The sequence below is a fragment of the Ceratotherium simum genome, chromosome 7 (assembly GCF_057802395.1).
Source record: "Ceratotherium simum simum isolate JZ-2026a chromosome 7, ASM5780239v1, whole genome shotgun sequence".
NCBI lineage: Eukaryota > Metazoa > Chordata > Mammalia > Perissodactyla > Rhinocerotidae > Ceratotherium > Ceratotherium simum.
In genome coordinates, this window is record NC_141906.1 from 27,823,886 (window position 1) to 27,842,908 (window position 19,023).

The window sequence follows — 19,023 nt, forward strand, 5'->3', positions numbered from 1 at the left end:
TAGGTCCTAGTTTGATAAGCGGACATCTACCTTAATCTATCCTTGCAGGTTCCTGTTCTGATGGGGCAGTGACTTGGTGGCCAAAGTGAAGCTGGCCTAACATATTTACCTGCAGTACTAATAAGGTACAAGAGGCCTGGGGATATTTAGGGGTTTCCAAGGACTCTGTGTTTTGGTTTGTTTTCCCAAAGCTGCGCCACTGGTAGTTGAGATGGCTGACAAATGCCTTCTGATACTGGGCCCATAAACTGAAAAAAACCCATTCTTTGACACCAGCGTGGAGACCGCAAGAGAGCACTCTATGTCCTGTCATTGATTCCCATTGACTACCTGAGGCCCCTGACGGATGAAAGAACACCTTGGAATGCAAGTCTAAGAGTAATTCCTGGGACTGAGTCTTGCATGGGATCACATCATCACTTGCTGGTGGGCTGTGGAGCATGAAGCACATGTGGGAGAGGCCCAAGTTAAAAGTTTGCCAGCCATCTAATAGTCAACAGTCTGTAGAGACTAAGCTAAGGGGAAGATATTAGGTAACAGTAGAGATTAGACAGGAAAAGAGATGGCATCTAGAGTCAAACCACTTAGGTTCAAATCCCAACTCTAACTTTGACTAGATGTGTGTGATGGTCAGTTTTATGTGTCAACTGGTTATGTTATTGTCCCCAGTTAACAGATCAAATGCTAATTTAGGTGTTGCTATGAAGATATTTTGTAGATGTGATGAAAGTCCAAAGTCAGTTGACTTTAAGTATGGGAGGTTGTCCCAGATAATCTGGATGGATCTGATGCAATAAGTTGAAAAACTCAAAGAGCAGAACTGAGGATTCCTTGAAGACATTTCACCTGTAAATAGCACCTTTGGCTCATGCCCAGGAGTTTCAGTCTGCACTTTCTGATGGCCTGCCCTGCAGAATTTCTGACCTGCCTTGCCAACCCTCACAAATGCATATGCTAATTCCTTGCAATAAATCTCTTAGATTTAAACCTACTGGTTCTGTTTCTCTGGTTGAACCCTGACTGATACATTGTATGACCTCAGGCAGGTTATATAAATGTCTTCGTTTACAAAATGAGGTATGAATGTCATAGGATTGTTGGGAGCTAAAAAAGATAATGTCTGTAAATCTCTTAGAACATGGCCTGTCTCATGTAAAAATTCAATCAATATTAGCTCTTATTAGTTGCAAGCCAGTAGGGCAACCAGAGAATAGAGCGAGAACTGCAATCTGGAAAAATCCTGTGAACTGATGTGCAAACTTCTGCAGCATATTTGTGAATGGCTCTTGAGGCATTACATGTAGGGCTTAGGAGATACTTCCTGACTTTCAGCTCGAATTGTACCTGTATCTGGAGCCAGCTGAGCCTCATGGAATTATTCCTAGGTTCTTCGTAAGAATAAAGCTTCAGCAACTGTGCTCCATTGTGATTCAGTGCCAGCTTTGTTCCTCTGTGATTGAAAAGCTCTCCAACTGGTGTGATTCTGAAATATGGGCAATCAACTCTTTACTCTTTCTAACCTTACCCTCTGGGCAGTTTATGTCATAGAAAAACAATGAGTGACTCATGGGGTCTAATCTCATCACCTTCTGAGACAGATGGACTCTGTTAATAGTCCCTCACTGCCTGCTTCCTGGTTCCCAGGTGTGACTTCAGTGTCTTGCATTTTATAATGTCTCCTTCCCTTTCTCAGCAAAATTCTCAGCAGAAGAACCCATCCATCACTCTTGGGTTTCTAGAACCAACTTTAAGATGGTCCCCAAATTATTTATCTATTGCTGTATCAAAAATACTTCAAAATTTAGTGGACTAAAACAACTGAACATTATTATCTCACAGTTTTTGTGAGTCAGGAATTTGAGTGAGGCTTAACTGGATGTTCCTGGCTCAGAGTCTAAGGAGGCTGCAGTCATCTAAATGATTGACTGAAGCTGGAGGATCTGCTTCCAAGATGGTTTATTCATATGGCACTGGTTATTGGCAGGAAGCCTCTATTCCTCACCATGTGGACGTCTCCATGGACTGCTTGAGTGTCCTCATGACATGGCAGCTGGCTTCTCTCACACTGAGTGAACCAAGAGAGATCAAAGTGGAAGCCACACATCTTTTATGACCTATACTTGGAAGCCAGACACCTTCATTTGATTACTCAGGTCAGCCCTATTCAGCATGGGAGGTTGCTATACAAAGGCATGAACACTTGGAGGAGGGGATCACTGGAAGGCTGTCTACTGCACAGTGTGTGTGTGTCCTGTTTCTTTGTTCACATACCTGTTCTAGAGCTCCAGATATCTCACCATCCTAGTCTATTTTCTTATGACACATGTAACTCATTCAACAGTGGTATACACAATACACAAAAATTGTGTGTTCAGTTTTAGAAGACGGAGGGTTGTTCCTTCCCTAATGCTACAATAAGATAATTTACTATGGTGGTAACCAAAATAGGGACAAATAAAATATTGATAGACTCATCATACAGGTCAACAATGAGAGAGCTGATCTAGGACCAATGGATGATGCACAGAAGCAAATTTTCACCCATGTGGTTGCCTAGTATAGAGAAAAGAGCATGTGCCTGAGCCACACAGAATGTGTTCCAATTGTGACTCACTCTCATTCTCAGTCACACACACACAAGGGCACTCCTGGGGAAAATAGCCTTACAATGCTTTGTTTTTCTCATCTGAAAAATGAGTTTTATACACTAGAGGTATTTTTTTGCTTGGTACTTAGCACTAACAATAAGTGCCTGACAATAAGAAGCTCTTATTAAGTGTGTGTTTATGGACTGACTGGAGAAAAAAATACCTCATAGCAGCCAGAGATGTAATGGTTCAACTGAAATTAAAGGAAAAAGAATTTAACAATTTAATGGAAAATTTGTGTACACTATATAACTTCAGGCTCTTACACAGAGGATGGGTAAAGAGGATTGTGAAGTTCACAGATATGCAGTTCTGTCTATATAATTGAAAATAATTCCAGTAAAGAAGACAAAGGAGCAGCATACTCAAAATCCAGTGTTTCTATATGGGAAGTCCTACTTTCAAATTTAAAACTTATACCAAAATGTAAATAAAGGTTCATAAACCACAGCAAATATCAGTTACTGTCATAGACCTGTGAGAATAGAGCCAGGAAAGGTATAGGACAAAGATAGTCAAGGTTTACAAAAAATTAACTAAAAATGTACTCTTGGCCTTTTAAATTGTTTCAGGAAAGTTAATTCCCCAGCCCATATTTCTTATCTAGGTATTTTACTGCAAGTGATATCATAGCTGCTATCTTTATTATGACTTTATTAATCTATAAAACTTCTCACAAAAGTCATATGAAGCAAACCTGGTTAGACGTAGGGTGGGGATAAGGTGGTAGGGGTCTCCTATAGTTTAACATCCAGCCTTCATGTGACCCTGGGTGAGGATTCCTAGGAGAACAGTAGTTTCTCTTGAGTTATCCACATATTTGCTGTACATGGCTTATTTCATTATCTTCCCATTTCTCCAAAGTCATATTTATGATGGTGGCAACAGTGGAGTAGGGTAGGGAAAAGGCACTAGAAGGGGAGTTCCCAGCAGCGGATTTTCTAGTAACAGGGAGAGCAGCACCTCTGAGAATTCTCTTGAGGCATGGGGGTGGGAATGAAGTGAGGGTGTGCGGAATGGGGATGAGGCCATGGAACCAAACCAAATTTACTTCCCTGTTGAGTAACCCTACCAGGTGCTGAGAGAAGTTCCTAAATGTGGCTTAGAAGTCGGCCAAGAAAGTTTCAAGATCCATTACTAGAAAGACAGTTCTCTTCAGGTTATTAATGTTCAGAACTGCCAACATTCTGAGGCTGCTATGCCTCACAGCAACTCTTTCACAAATACGGATGAGGTCATGCCCTGAATCCCCAGAAGTGTCCTCATACCACTTCCTGAGGACAAAGTCTTTGCTACTGATCATTCCCTAATTCCCTAAGCAGAACTAAGGTCCTGGAGAAATGGGCAGACTAAAGACAGATGGTAATAGTATAATGTTCCTGGAGCTGTCGTATCCTGATAATGTTACTGACTCGGGGAAACCCTGAAGTTTCCCATGTTACCACTAGAATGGATGCAGGCTAAGACCATGTGCTCAAAAGAGTGTATTTCTCCCCATCCCTTGGACGATGCTTTCTAGGAAAGTGAGCTCAGAGGGAAAGCCTCATCTTAGGTCGTTCTCAGAAAATCTAAAGGAGTAGGCTCCTAACTTCTGTAGATCCTTAGGGTGATTTAGGGAATGTGTTTACAATAACCTGGAAAGATTCCCATCAGACATACTGGCAGGAATTCCTGTATCAGGTAAGCAGAATTCACTGGATAAGATGACTTCCAGACAGGGAGCTTTTAACTCAAGTAGCCTTCTACAGTTGAAATGAGGTTTCAACTGAGTGGGATGTCTCCTTATAGGAAAATCATATCCTATTATAGAAGTACCTGCAGATAAACTAGGGGCTCACCTAGATTTATCTTTTCTGTAGTTGTTTCTTTAAAGGGTTCACAAGACTTCCTAGGTGTCCAATTCAATAGTCCTTTGGCAATTTTCCTGTGATTACATCTCTTGGCTTCAAGAAAGTAGTTTGTAGAAGTCAACACAGAATTATGACATTTTATATCAATGACATTTTCCTCTATCTCTTGGTTCCCTTTCTATCCCCTTGACCTCACTCAGATTCCCTTCTACCTCTGGAATCTTAAATGTTGGTATCCTCAGGGATGCCATCTGTTGCCTTCATCTCCTCCCATTCTAATCATACTTTAAAGAAATCACATCCATTCCTAATTCTTGTGAGGCATCCCTATATAGCACTCCTAGAATTCAGTAAGTTTTAAGAGTAAATGGGTGGTAAGGTTTATGTATACATTAGCTATTTCAACCATCTCAAAAAGGAGAAATGATACTACTATCCATTTAGTTACCCTCTTTACCAAAGCCTGGCCCTTTTATCTCCTAATTAACTTCTAAATTCATTAAGTTTTCTTTGTTTCTACTACTATCACCTCAGTCCAGGCCATTATAAGCACTTACCTGAATTACGGCAGTAGCTTTTTAGCTGGTCTCCCAAACTCTATTCTTACTCCATTCTCTACCTTAGATCCAGAGTGATTTTTCTAAAGTGAAAATTTGACCTGCTTAAAATTCTCTATTACCCTTCCATTTTCTCATCATAAAATCCTAACTTCCTACCGTGACTTACAAGCCCTTTATGTCTTTGTCACTGCATATCTTTCCATTTCATCTTCTAATATTCCCCATGTCAGCTGAGTCCTCCAGAAAGCAGACTCTAAGATGAAATTAGACATGCAAGAAATTTATTGAGGGAGGGGAAGTAGGGGATCTTTCACACTACGGTGCAGGTGTGACACCTGTAACAGAAAAAAAGGACTGTGCAAGGGTTGGGTAAAATGAGCCTCAGGCTATAGCACAGTTCTAAGAAAGTCTCATCCAGGCTAATGGAGAGGCCTCAAGCATATATATGTTGCCTATTAGAGAAACCCTTCATAAGGGAGGAATGCTCTAATGCCCCTACAATGATCAATCATTGGCTGAGAGCAGTCTGGGGTAAGTGTGGCATTGGTTTGAATGATGCTCTGGATCCAAAGTCAACTATGCTACTGCAGCAGGTTCTCTTAAAATAATATCTGAACAGCACACCTCCATGGCCACCACACACCCCTCTCTTCAAGCTTTCCATACCTACTGGACTTCTGTCAGTTCTTAGGCTCCACCTTCATACATGCTCTTCCCCCTACCTAGAACATTCTTCCATTTCAATCTATCCTTTTCTCCAACCTAACCTGGAAAACTCCTACCTATCCTCCCATCTTTTATGTCTGATTAAATGGCACTTCTTGTTAAGATGAAAATAGTTTTTTCCAAACTAGGACAACTTTGGAAGGAAAGGAATAATAATAATTACTCCTTAATAATTATAGTCATGCACCTCATAGTGAAGTTTCAGTCAACGACAGACCACACATACAACAGAGGTCACATAAGATTTATATCACATTGCTTAGGTGTGTAGTAGGCTACACCATCTAGGTTTGTATAAGTATACTCTGTGATATTCACACAATAACAGAATCGCCTGACATATTTCTCAGAATGTATCCCCTCCGCTAAGCAATGTGTGACTCTAAAGCAAAACAACAGCTGTAAATCGGCACAAAGGTATATGGTCACCCTACTTCTGCTAGTACCTTCTCTGACATGTTAGGTTAAAAGGCAGGGTGTTATACAAGCGCTTGAACAATTAAATAACAAAGTGTTGCAGATGCTAAGAAATGTTTATCTGCAGTATCTCTGCTTATGTTTTAATTTACAGAGCAGTCTTGTACTTTTTACTCACCATTTTTCCCTAGCACATAGAACAGTACCTTGTATTTAGTAGCTGCTTAATTAATATAAATTTGCTTGAGATGCTGCCAGAGTAAAGAGGTTATTTTTTTTTTTCTGATGAGAGATTTCAGTATCATTGCAAACCAAGTGGAAGGAATCAATAGAGAATGAGTAAAAGGAAGAAATAAAAGGCATAGTTATAGTAGCAAGTATGAGGATATAAATGAGGGAAAGAATACCAAGCATAGGGAGCAAGGCTAGATATTTGATAAGAAGTGGAATCATTTTCACATTGAAATTAGAGGGATACATTTAAGGAGGGTGTATCAGATAGAGTTCAGCCAGAATAAAACCCACATCAGGAGTTCAATAGATGAATTTTAAAATAGAGTGCTCGTTATGAAGTGTTGAGAAGAGCTGAAATAGTAAACAGTATAAGGTAAGTAAATCCAGAGACAAGCAACTGCAAGAGCCTGCTGTAACCCTTAAGGTTGATGGTATTATCAGAACCAGGGAGCTGAACCATGAATGGAGGGTCTGTCCGATTGGAGCTGAAATCACAGAGGAGACACAGCCATGGTGGGCGAGGCCAGGTGGTATGGATGCCCTATATTTTCCCTCTGGCCATCTTCCAATGTTCCACCCACACATCTGGAACCTAATCAGAAGCCAGTTGGAAAGGGATTGTAGTAAATGTAGCTTGCAGAAGTTAACCTCCTATGATACTGAACAGAGCTGGGCAAAGACAAGGAATAAATCTGAGATCAAACAGCACCTTCTATTGATCTTCTGAGTACTTCGCATTAATGAAGAAACTTGGCCCCTTGTTTGTGGTAACTTTTTTCTCCTTTGTTCAATTTCTAGCTTTATTCTAAGTGATTTCAATATCTGTATTGATGATCTACTTATCATCATAAACTATATTTCATTTTGAAGACCAGTTGTATCTTGTTAGGAAGGCTTGAGATTAGAATTGTTATATCTTCCTTGTGAAGATAAACTTCTTTTTATGAAACTTTCTTTTTAAAGTGTAACAAAACTCTTACCTATCCAGTCTCTTTTCCAGTCTCTCTTTGTTAGTATCTACATAGTGTAGCTTTTTCCACTATTTTACTTTTGATCTCTGTGTTCTTATATTTAGTTCTGTCACTTGCAAACAGCATTTAATTGTTCTATTCTAAAAACCAGGTCTGATTTGTTTTGATATTTTTACTTTTAGTCAGAGATCTTGTAATAAATGTATTTACTTGTATATTTAGATTTAAATCTATCATTTAATATGTACTTTTAATCTCTTCTATATCATTTTTTCTATCTCTTGTTCTTTTTGACATTTATTTACTTATTTTGTATTCATTTATGTCCTCTTTTGGATTCAAAATACTTTCTTATACTAAATGCTGTTTTTACCCTCTTTCCAGAGAACATAAAAGCCATTTATTCTCTTCTTCATGATGCCACAACAATTACATATTTTAAACCCCGTTATTATTGATGTATGCAGTCAATATTTAGTTGGCTTTATCCATAGGTTAATCCTTTTCATTACTATTTCTTCCTTCCTGCTTCTTTGAGTTTCCATCTCAGATCATTTTTCTTTTGCCTGAAGAACAGCATTTAGTATTTTATTTAATGTGGGTGCACTGATGTTCAATTCTTAGTGTGTTTGTTGTAAAGGAAGCAATTTTACCTCAGAATTGAATTTTAGTTTGGGAGTTATTTTACAGCATGTTGAAGATATGGTTCCATCGTCTCCTGGCTTCCATTGTTTCTTTTGATAAGTCAGCTCAAACGCTCCTCCTTTGATGATGCTTTTTTATTCTCTGGCTGAGTTTAAGAGATTTTACTTCATGTTTGGTATTTAACAATTCTACAGTGATGGATCTAAGCTCAAATATTATTTTTAGGTTTATCTGGTTTGAGGTTCACAGGATTTCTTATATTATTGTAGCTTTATATCCTTAAGTTTGAAATTAAGTTTTCTCTTAAAATATTGTTTCTGCCATATCCTCTCCTCTTCTCCTTTTAGGACACCAATTAGTTATATTTTAGCCCTTCTCATTGTATACTCTATTTCTGAAATTTTTTTCCTATATTTTGCATCCTTTTTGTCTCTCTATGCCTTGCTAGAGATATTGTCTTACCTATCTTTTAGTTTACTAATTCTTTTTTCAGTCTGCCTAAATTACTACTAAATCTATCCATTGAATTCTTAATATAAATTAGTGTTGATTTTCATATCTGCTGTATCCTTTCTTATAGTTTTCTGTTCTCTGCTGGAGTTCTCAATCTTGTAATTTACCTCCTTGAAACAATACAATAGTTATCTTAAAGTCTTTCCCTGATAACTTCGATATTGAAGCCTCTATGGATCTCTTTCTATTCTCTGTAGTTTCCACTGGTTCTGTTTAATGTTCTCTTATCTCCTCTTGTGCTTGGTTACCTTTTTTTTACCATGTACTAGATATTTTATTTTAAATAAAAATTAAATAATCTGAGGCCATGAGATAATGTCATCTTTCTTCAGAGATGATTTAGTTTGGCTTCTGCCATGCACCTGATGGCACTAATAATCCTAATCAGGGATTAAGACAATGTGAAGCTGACCTTCAGTCCTTTCAAGTGTTGTTCTACTTCTGGTTTACCCTTATGCCCTATGCAGCCCTTCAGAATCCAAACCCAAAGAGTGTGTGGAGAGAAGTGGGGGCTCTATAGGTCTTTACCAGGGCTAGCCTTTCTTCAATAAACCCTAGACTACACATTATTTTTCCTGAGCCCTTCTTGGCAGCAAGCTCAGCCTCTCAACTGCCTCTTTCGGAATCAGCAAATGCTCCCAAATGCCAAGCTCACCACTCTGGATTTATGTCTTCTCTCAGATACTGGCCAAATAATTTTTCACTATTTTAAAACTATCCAATGCCTCAAGTAGACTTTTAAATATCCACCTATTCTTGCTGTCTTCAGTCTGAAAATATCCCAAAGCAGAAATGCCATAGGCTCAGTGATTTATGTCTATGGTCATTCTTTGGACTGTGCTGTCAAATGCACTTGCCCTTATAATTCTAGTCCAATTTCTCTCCCAATACCCATCCTACTTTTTTGACATTTCCATACCAAAAAAGGGGCTAGAACAACAGCTCCTATCCATTCAAAGAGCAAAGTAATCAGGAATGGGGAAATGATAAACTTCTAAGACCTCTTCTCCAATTGGGGCACTGAATTGGTCCTTAGGAGCTAGTGTGGGTAGAGCAGGGGTGATAGAGGCACAAAGTTTCTCCAAGCCAGAATCTGTATATGGGATAACATCTATTATTTTAACAGCTAGGTAGGAAGAAAAGAGACTGGTAACTGGAGTCTGGGATTCACTTCTGCGAACATTTCCTGAATACTTACCATCCTCCAGGTATTGGGCTAACCTCTGGGGATGGAATCTCCACTCTGTCTCTAGAATGGAAAATAAACATGGAAACAGACACTTTCAACAAGAAGGATATGATTTATTAAGCACTTAGTATGTGTCAGATGTTTTTAATATATTTTCAAAACAAGATCTAGAATCAAATATTTGGAGATTAAGGAACTTACCCAAAGGTACATATTCATATAGAGAGAGATTCCAAGTATATTTTGTGAAAATGCTTTGTATCTTGGACATTATATACACAAGTTTATTAACTCTATAGATTCCAACAATGTTTTCTCGTAAGTAGAGCAGGGATTATTATCCTATTTTGCAATGAGGTAATTGAGACCCACAGAAAAAGAGAGACATCCAAAAAGTCACTTGTTAGACTGGTTGGAATCAGATTCTGATTAAAAGCATTTGGTTTGGGTTTTCTATATCTCTAGGAAAGGAGAAAATTAGAGAAAGTTGTGATCAAGGCAAAGAACAGGGCTAGGGATATACAAAGGAAAGAATACATGTCCAGACTTATTTACTATTTGCCCTTTAGGAAAATGGGAAAAGCTGATGATCCAGACAAAGAGGAAAGACAGATTTTTTTAGGTAATGTCTAGGAACTAAGAAACCCACAGACCACATTTCATTCAAATATAGAGAGCAGGAGTGGTGCTCAGTATGAGACCATAATGGATTAAAAAGATAAACTCTTCTCTGGGCAGTGACTCTGCTCTTAACATATTGCTATTATTAACACTGACAGTCATCAATTATTATGTATCAGGCAATGTGCTAATTTTTTAAATATTTTTTTAAATAAGTTCATTTAAAAAGTCCATTTAATGGACTAGAAAACAATTTGCCATGGTCATATGACGCTTAACCGTCCTAACTAGTTGCAGAGTACAGATTATAACTTAAGCGAAGGAGCTTTACAGACTGACATTGTAAAAATGGCAAAATATGAGTTATCTACTGTCTTCCTCCCAAAGAACACCAATTCTGATAGTCACCCACAGATGAGAGCACGTTTGGAAGTCCATGAGTCCAGTAGAGAAGTTCCAGCACACCATTGGGGCAGAAAAAAAAACTATATTGAACACATTGAAGAAGGTGAGAGGAACAGTTTCACTTTACCCATGTCCCCTTCCCCAGGATAGCACAGCTTAGTGCCAAGAGAGACCTTCTCAGCTTGTGATCTCCTACAAAGGAACATGAGAGTGTGTGAGCAAGCTCCAGCTTCCCCAGCTGTGTGGGAGGCTGCCAAAGAGAACCACTTCTTTCTTGTCCCATCCAGAATACTGAGGAGAGCTGAACAACTGGAGAGCAGGGAGAACAGTAGCTGGGGTGCTCTGAGAGCATCAGAGGGATGCAGATCCTACTAACTGCACTGCAGACTCTGTCAAAAAGCCTGCTCATGAGCCACTGAGGATCACCTGCATGCAGATCCCCCTCACTTGGCCCACAGGCACCCTCAATGCTCTGTGCATCTCACTCAAACACAACTCTACCCCATAGAAAAAAACAAATAATCTGATTAAGAAATGGACTGAGCAACTGAATAGACATTTTTCCAAAGAAGGCATACAAATGGCCAATGGGTACATGAAAAGATGCTCAACATTACTAATCATTAGGGAAATGCAAATTAAACCCTCACATCTGTTAGGATGGCTATTATCAAAAAGACAGGAGGTAAGTGTTGGTGAGGATGTGGAGAAAAGTGAACACTTGTGCACTGTTGGTGGGAATGTAAATTGGTGCAGCCATTATGGAAAACAGTATGGAGGTTCCTCAAATTAAAAATAGAACTACGACATGATCCAGCAATCCCACTTCTGGGTAAATATCTAAAGAAAATGAAATCACGATCTGAAGAGAGATCTGCACCCTCATGTTTATTCCATCATTATTCACAATAACCAAGACATAGAAGCAACCTAAATGCCTTTCCACTGATGAATGGAGAAAGAAAATGTAGTATATATACACAATGGAATATTATTCAGTCGTAAAGAAACCCTACCATTTGTGACAACATGGATGGACCTTGAGGGCTTTATGTTAAGTGAAATAAGTAATAGAAAAACAAATATTGCATGATTTCACTTATATGTGGAAACTAAAAAGTTGAACTCAGAAACAGAAAGATGGTTGTTGCCAGGGACTGGAGATTGGAGGAAATGAAATGTTTGTCAGAGGATACAAATTTCCAGTTAGAAGATGAATAAGTTCTGGGAATCTAGTGTACAGCATTATGACTATAGTCAACAATACTGTATCATATACTTGAAAGTTTCTAAGAGTAGATCTTAAAGTTCTCACCACAAAAAAATAATTATGTGAGGTGATGGATGTGTCAACTAATCGTATTGCAGTAATCGTTTGACAATACACATGAAATCACCACATTGTACACCTTAAACTTATGTAATGTTATATGCCAATTACATCTCGATAAACCTGGTGGGGGAAGGAGATTTAAAATCAGACTTAACTCCTCTATCCTACATCTAAATCTCTCTATCCTTCCAATTTTGCCTGAGATTATAACATTTCCTTTAACTTGAGTCTGCACCAGACAGAGCACTAAACTCCTATAATTACTTGGGGATCTTAATGTGTGTTAAAGCGGATATTTCCCAGAGATGGTTGGAAAATTAAATCTAGAGCTTGACAGAAAGAGCAATCACAAGTGTTAGCACTTAAAGAGTAAACAATCTGTTTTGCTCTTTCAAAATGTTACCTGAGTGTTAGAGAGGAAAATGATAGGAAAGTAAGATGGGACCAATAAGACCAATGAGGAGGTTGAAATAAGAGTTCAGGGCCTGGCAATAGGATACAGCGAGGATACAGAAGAGAGAATGTTGTGTGAATAACTAGGAAATCTCATTGAGGGTTCTTATAATCAAGATGGAGTATTATGAACCACAAAGAGTAATTGTAAAAGAACCTCCTTGTATATATGTCAGAACTTCCTATAGAAAACACTAAATCTTGGCCATATTTTACGAAGTCATTCTCCCCAAATTATTTAAAAATATTAAGTATATGGTAGAAAAAAATGGAGAAAGATTGTTCAAAATAAATACACTGGCCACAAACTGTTCAAATATTGAAGTGTTCACACTCTGTAGAAATCCAAGAAATGAAAACAGTATTTTGGGGGGTTTGCTCATTTATGTAATGGATATTTTAAAAATTACTACAGGGTAATTTAGCAAATGAACTCACTTGATGCTGGGTTACACACAATCCAGACAAACATTTTTGGAAAGCAATTTGACAACAGGGTTCATGAGGCCTGCACAATGGTTGATAATTTTCCTTCTGGGATTCTATCCCAAGGTTGAGAAGAAAAAGAATATTGACAAATATGTCTGTGCCACTTGGTATTAGTAGAAAAACTGAAACTAGTCTTCCCACTACCCTGGGAAGTGTAGATTAAAGTAACCACAGACACGGACACACAACTATTGTAACTTGTGATTATAAATATTTATTTTTAAGCAAACTTGAATTGAAAATAGAAGCAGAATGAAAAATTACAATGTTTATAAAGTTTAAATTTAATAGTTTTCTTTATTCTTTGTATAGCCTAGATTTTATATTGTCTTTTTTAATAATATAGGTAATAATTAACAGAAAAATGTGTCCATATTGGTTATATCTATATCTGATGATTTTTTTCCCCGCCCTTGTCAACTCTCTCCCGATGTGCCCCTTGGAGTATTTGAATAGCTCAGGCCTAGGAGCAGGATAGTCAGAGACCTGGGGCCAGCCAAGAACCCCAGCAAGAGAGTAGGAATAAAAGTCTATAATCTGCAAACTGGGAGGTGGAGTGGGATAAGGAGTAAAGAGTGCTCCCAAGGGGGGGTAACTGATGATCCAGAGGGAAGCGCGCAGGTTTCTCGGTGCAACCCTTGGGAAATAACTGGCTATTTTCAGTACCTGGATAAAGAGGGGACACAAGAGAAAATAGCAAAGAGATCAGGACCATTGTCTCCCCTTGACTGTGAACTAAATTCATCCAAGCATCCAGACAAGAAGTGACTGCTGTAAGGAACAGAGCCTAGAGCTCTGTGGACAGCACCCCAATGGGTAAGTACATTACATTCCAGAGATGGGTCCAAAGTAAGTGGAAATAGACTCCAATTTCCAGAAACTGCATTGTCTTTTGGTCCATCCAGGGCTTATCTCCTTCACAGTTCTAGTCAAAAGTAGAAGAAATAAGTTGAGTATAAATGGGCCTGGGTTATGAATCAAGGAAGAGGAGAAACCTCAAGGTAGAAGGCATTGTTGCCTAGTACTCTTCACCATAACACAAGAGAAAAGATTGTACTATTCCAGCCTCATTTGACCTCTTGTCTTCTCCACAGTCAGGCAACCTTCTCTCCTGAGCTGATCCTTACACCATCAGCGGGTCTCTTCAGTTAATTATACCCACATTTAAAAGGCTATTTGTACAGCTGGGAAAGAACGACATGGAATCACCAAGGCCATATGGAAATAGCACTGTGTCTGTGTTCTATGGAAGGGGGCAAAGAACAGAGGGGAGGAATAGATAAGGAAAGAATACAATGCCTATTCCAGAGGCCAAGCATCCTAATATTTGACCCTCTGTGTGCACATGCACACACACACATATGTATAAACAGTTCCTTTAATATATAAAGCGACTCTAAGGTAGTTGTTACTCCCTTCATTTCACAGACTGGGAAGCAGAATAGAAAACTGAGGCAGAGACATTACACTCCCTAAGTCACAGAACCAGAAACAGTGGAGTTAGTGTTTGAACCTAAATTGGTCTTCTTCTAATCTATGTTTATTTCACCATAACAAAACATCTCTCTCAGGAGCCTCAGACCCACCATCAGAATGCTTCTTCCAGGACTTGCAGGCATGCCACCAGTGTCCAGGTAAGGATGCCCTTATGTAGGCTGACACAGAAAATATTTCTCTAGAATGTTCCAGGTCAAATGACACAATTTAGGTACCACAACCTAGTTCAAACCACCACTTAAGATGCCAATTATCAACTTGGTGGATTTTATTTTTATACATACATTCACATTCTCTTTGTCTCAGTCTAAAACTCAGTTACTATTTCATAGACTGACTAAACTGGGTCTGGCACAAATTAAAGTTAGAAATCTGGGTTTAAGTCCATTCTGTGAACACTGATTCTCCTGTGATGACTATCCACTATCCTAACATTGAGTAATTATGCCCCTTTCTTCTTTAGGATGGTGGTCCATCACAATATTTTTAGAGAGCTCTTCAGACATTCTTCCTGTTATGAGAAAATTGTATATTGACTAGTGTTCCCCAAAAATCCCTGTCCCATCTCTACAATTCCTGGACTTTTAAGGCAACCTCAAAGATGTCTACGTACGTAACAGAAACCCAGGAAACTATATCAATTTGCAAAATGTAAATTTCTACTCCCCATAGTGAACAGTAAGAATTCCAGGAAAGGAAGCTGCTGCCGTGTGCCAAGAGCCTCATACTTATTTCATTTGTTTTTTTATACTTATTTTTTGCACTTGATATTGTCCCCACTTTTTATATGAAAAAGACTGAGACTTTAAGAAGTTAGGAAAGTTGCCCAAACACACAGTAAGACGAAGGTCTGGAATGAAGAATCTGGTTTGTTAGATGGGAAAGCTGGTGCCCTGAGCTGCTACTGTGGCGCTGCCTCCTAGGACTTCTATCCTTTTCCTAACTTAGCCAACAGATCCACAGAACCTTACGTTTGAGCCCTGAGGCAGTGACTTCACAAGTGTTTTCACTTATTGACATATTAAAGTACCCAATTCACAGAATTGCTGAAGTCCGTGTGAGTTAATGTAAATGAACACTTGTGAACCATTTTAAAGTTCATAAAACTTTTGTTTTTTTTCAACACCCAGTCAATGATTGACCTGGAAGTAAGCAAACTCATAAACACTTAAAATTAATCATGTGTTGGAGCCTGAATTAGGAACCCATGAGTTTACGTAGGGGCATTTCTTATGCTTATTTGCTATGGAAATGTAATTGCTATTGGTATTTTAGACAAGAATATTTGAAATGTGCATGGGTTTGTTTGAGACAATTGGGGGAATTCTGTGACTACTTACCCACCCACCCTTAGTAGAGGCTTTGTAGAGGATGGGTGATCTGGAATGGGGGGAAATTTGCCTGGGTAAAGACCAAGAAGGTGGTGAAACCTCTCAGCAAAAACATGGCTTTGTGAAGACAGTCATCATGTGGGGAATTTGAAACTTGTTGATTCTGCTGAGATTCTTATGGGAAACATGAGGAGGGCAAGTCCAAGACAGGGCAGGACCCAAATTAGACCCTCTGCTCTCAGGTTCTGAACCCTGAGGATGAGAAGCCATAGGAGCCATTGCTAAATTCTTAGTGAGAGACACCTGAAGGGCAGAAGAACATAGAAGTAGGCAAGGCTTTTACAAGTAATGGCCCCTGCTTTGGTGCTGATCCTCTTGTCTCTTCAAAGAATAGAAATTAAGAAGGATGTGGTCCAGGGGCCGGCCCCGTGGCCGTAGCGATTAAGTGCACGCTCCACTGCTGGCGGCCCGGGGTTTGGATCCCGGGCACGCACCCATGCACCGCTTGTCAGGCCCTGCTGTGGTGGCATCCCATAAAAAGTGGAGGAAGATGGGCACAGATGTTAGCCCAGGGCCAGTCTTCCTCAGCAAAAGGAGGAGGATTGGCATGGATGTTAGCTCAGGGCTGATCTTCCTCACAAAAAAAAAAAAAATGATGTGGTCCATAAGAAAGATCTTGTTGACTGTTTTCTGTCAGTCCAATTTTTTTTATCACTATCAACGGATAATGGGCAAAATACCCAGTGAGATTTGCCCATAAAATGATGCACCTCCTCTTACGTATCTCAAGTTATAGATGATGCCCAGATTCTCAGATAGAAGGTTTAATAGAGTCTGTCCTTAGAGTAAACCTTGAAGAAGTCAATTAGATTTGACAATCTGACCAAACTAGAATTAAACCATTAGAGAAAAGGGAATTGTACTTCACTAATATATTTTCCTTAGTAAATTGTCCCCTTATATGTTTTTGATTCGGTTTTGATAACAGATAAGATTATTTTTAAACCTCTCTGCCATTTGTAAAAGACAGAATAAACACATATATGAAAGGAAGAAAACCAAAAGATGGGAATGTTTTTACATTTAAGATATGTTTCTATGATACACACATATATTTCAATGAAATTATATCACAGTTTAATCTGCCTACTGTCATCCCTTCACTGTAATACAATGTAAACATTTTACCAGGTAAACACATAGCTCTAAAAATGTTATAAATCGAATTCATTGAATGGATATTACTAGAACTTCATGCTTTATTTTTAACACATATTGCTTCCAAGTTTTCATTATTATAAAATCAGTAATTGTAAATAGCTAATCAGTGCTTGTTGATTTTGTTAACATTATTATTGTACAACAATAAAAGAAGCATATGCAGGCACTGGGCTAAACACATTACATGGACTTATATTTAATCACTGCATGTAGAACTTCTCTGTATTTTCCTTTTCTTTTAGGAAATGTTTCCCAAAGCAAAATTACTGGGTCAAAGGAGATGAACAATTTGGGGTGCTTCCACAGTGGAGCAGGGCAATGTAGCAGTAAAAATCATGAGTACTTTGTTTCTATATTTATCAGTGGGTATTTTCATGCATAGTTTCTTTTATGAAATACGTTATATGTCAATTTTCAAGTAGGCATTCAGAATTCTTCTTTATTATAGGTTCCACCAGTTGCCCAGAATGGAAATAAGAATCTAGTAGTCTACAGTTTCCAGAGGCAATATCTCTCATAGGAGTAAAAATCTATAACTAAGAGCTCCTGAACCCTGGATACTCCACAAATATGTTCATGTCTAATAATGCCTGCTTGGTGCCTAATTCTTTCTGGCTTACTGGCATCCCAGGACTGGAGTCCCTGCACATCTGGCTCTCCATCCCCTTCAGCTCCATGTACGTGGTGGCTGTGGTGGGGAATGTGACCATCCTGGCAGTGGTAAAAGTGGAACACAGCCTGCACCAGCCCATGTACTTCTTCCTGTGCATGTTGGCTATCGTTGACTTGGTGCTGTCAACATCTACTATGCCCAAACTGCTAGCCATCTTCTGGTTTGGTGCCCACAACATTGACCTGGATGCCTGCTTGGCCCAGATGTTTTTCATCCACTGCTTCGCCACTGTTGAGTCAGGCATCTTCCTTGCAATGGCTTTCGATCGCTATGTCGCCATCTGTGACCCACTACACCACACCTCGGTGCTCACTCATGCAGTGGTGGGTCGTTTGTGCCTGGCTGCCTTCCTCCGTGGAGTACTCTACATTGGACCCCTGCCCCTGATGATTCACCTGAGGCTGCCCCTTTACCGGACCCAAATCATTGCCCACTCCTACTGTGAGCACATGGCCGTGGTCACCTTGGCGTGTGGTGACACAACAGTCAACAACTTATATGGAATGGGAATTGGCTTCCTGGTATTGATCCTGGATTCGTTAGCCATCACTGGCTCCTATGTGATGATTTTCAGGGTTGTAATGGGGCTGGCCACCCCTGAGGCCAGGCTTAAAACCCTAAGGACATGTGGTTCTCACATCTGTGCCATCCTTGTCTTCTATATCCCCGTTGCTGTTTCCTCTCTCACTCATCGCTTTGGCAGTCATGTGCCTCCCCATATCCATATCCTTTTGGCCAACTGTTACCTCCTCATCCCACCCATCCTCAACCCAGTTGTCTATGCTGTCCATACCAAGCAGATTCGAGAGAGACTTCTCCACATTCTTAAGGCATCTGCATCTATGGGACATACAGGTATTTAGTGATGGCAAGAAAGGCTCTGACTGGGGAAGCCAATGCAATAAGACTCATACAACTGGGTCTTACCTGCATTGTGGAGATAAGGGTCTAAGAGGAATGCTAGAATATACTCTATTTGACCATGGATTTTCTGAAAGTGGAGAGGGGGAATATCTGAAATATCTGAAAGTGGAAAGGGGAAACTGGGGCTGACTTTTTGTACTACAATGTCCCTTTTCCTATTTGACTTCATAAAATAAGCACATTAGACACCAGCATGCAGACTACAGAAGTAGGATCATTGCTACCTTTGACTTTTTTTTGGTAAAGGATTTCTAGTTTCTCTTTGGAGAGCATTTTGTACAATTTCTGGAAGGTAAAATTATACTCTAACGCCTTCTTGAAGA

At 39.3% G+C, this 19,023-nt stretch overlaps 1 protein-coding gene across 1 annotated transcript; it reads left to right on the top strand.

Annotated features, from left to right (window-relative positions):
- The first annotated feature begins 17,673 nt into the window (after positions 1–17,673).
- On the top strand, positions 17,674–18,639 carry LOC101397599 (olfactory receptor 52M1-like). The gene has a single exon (XM_004434138.2). It carries the CDS (start codon positions 17,674–17,676, stop codon positions 18,637–18,639), a length of 966 nt encoding a protein of 321 aa, XP_004434195.2.
- The last annotated feature ends 384 nt before the right edge of the window (positions 18,640–19,023 follow it).

What these genes read in the sequence shown, in the direction of transcription:
- LOC101397599 (XM_004434138.2), top strand. Translation starts at nt 17,674, where the DNA reads ATGTTCATGTCTAATAATGCCTGCTTGGTGCCTAATTCTTTCTGGCTT.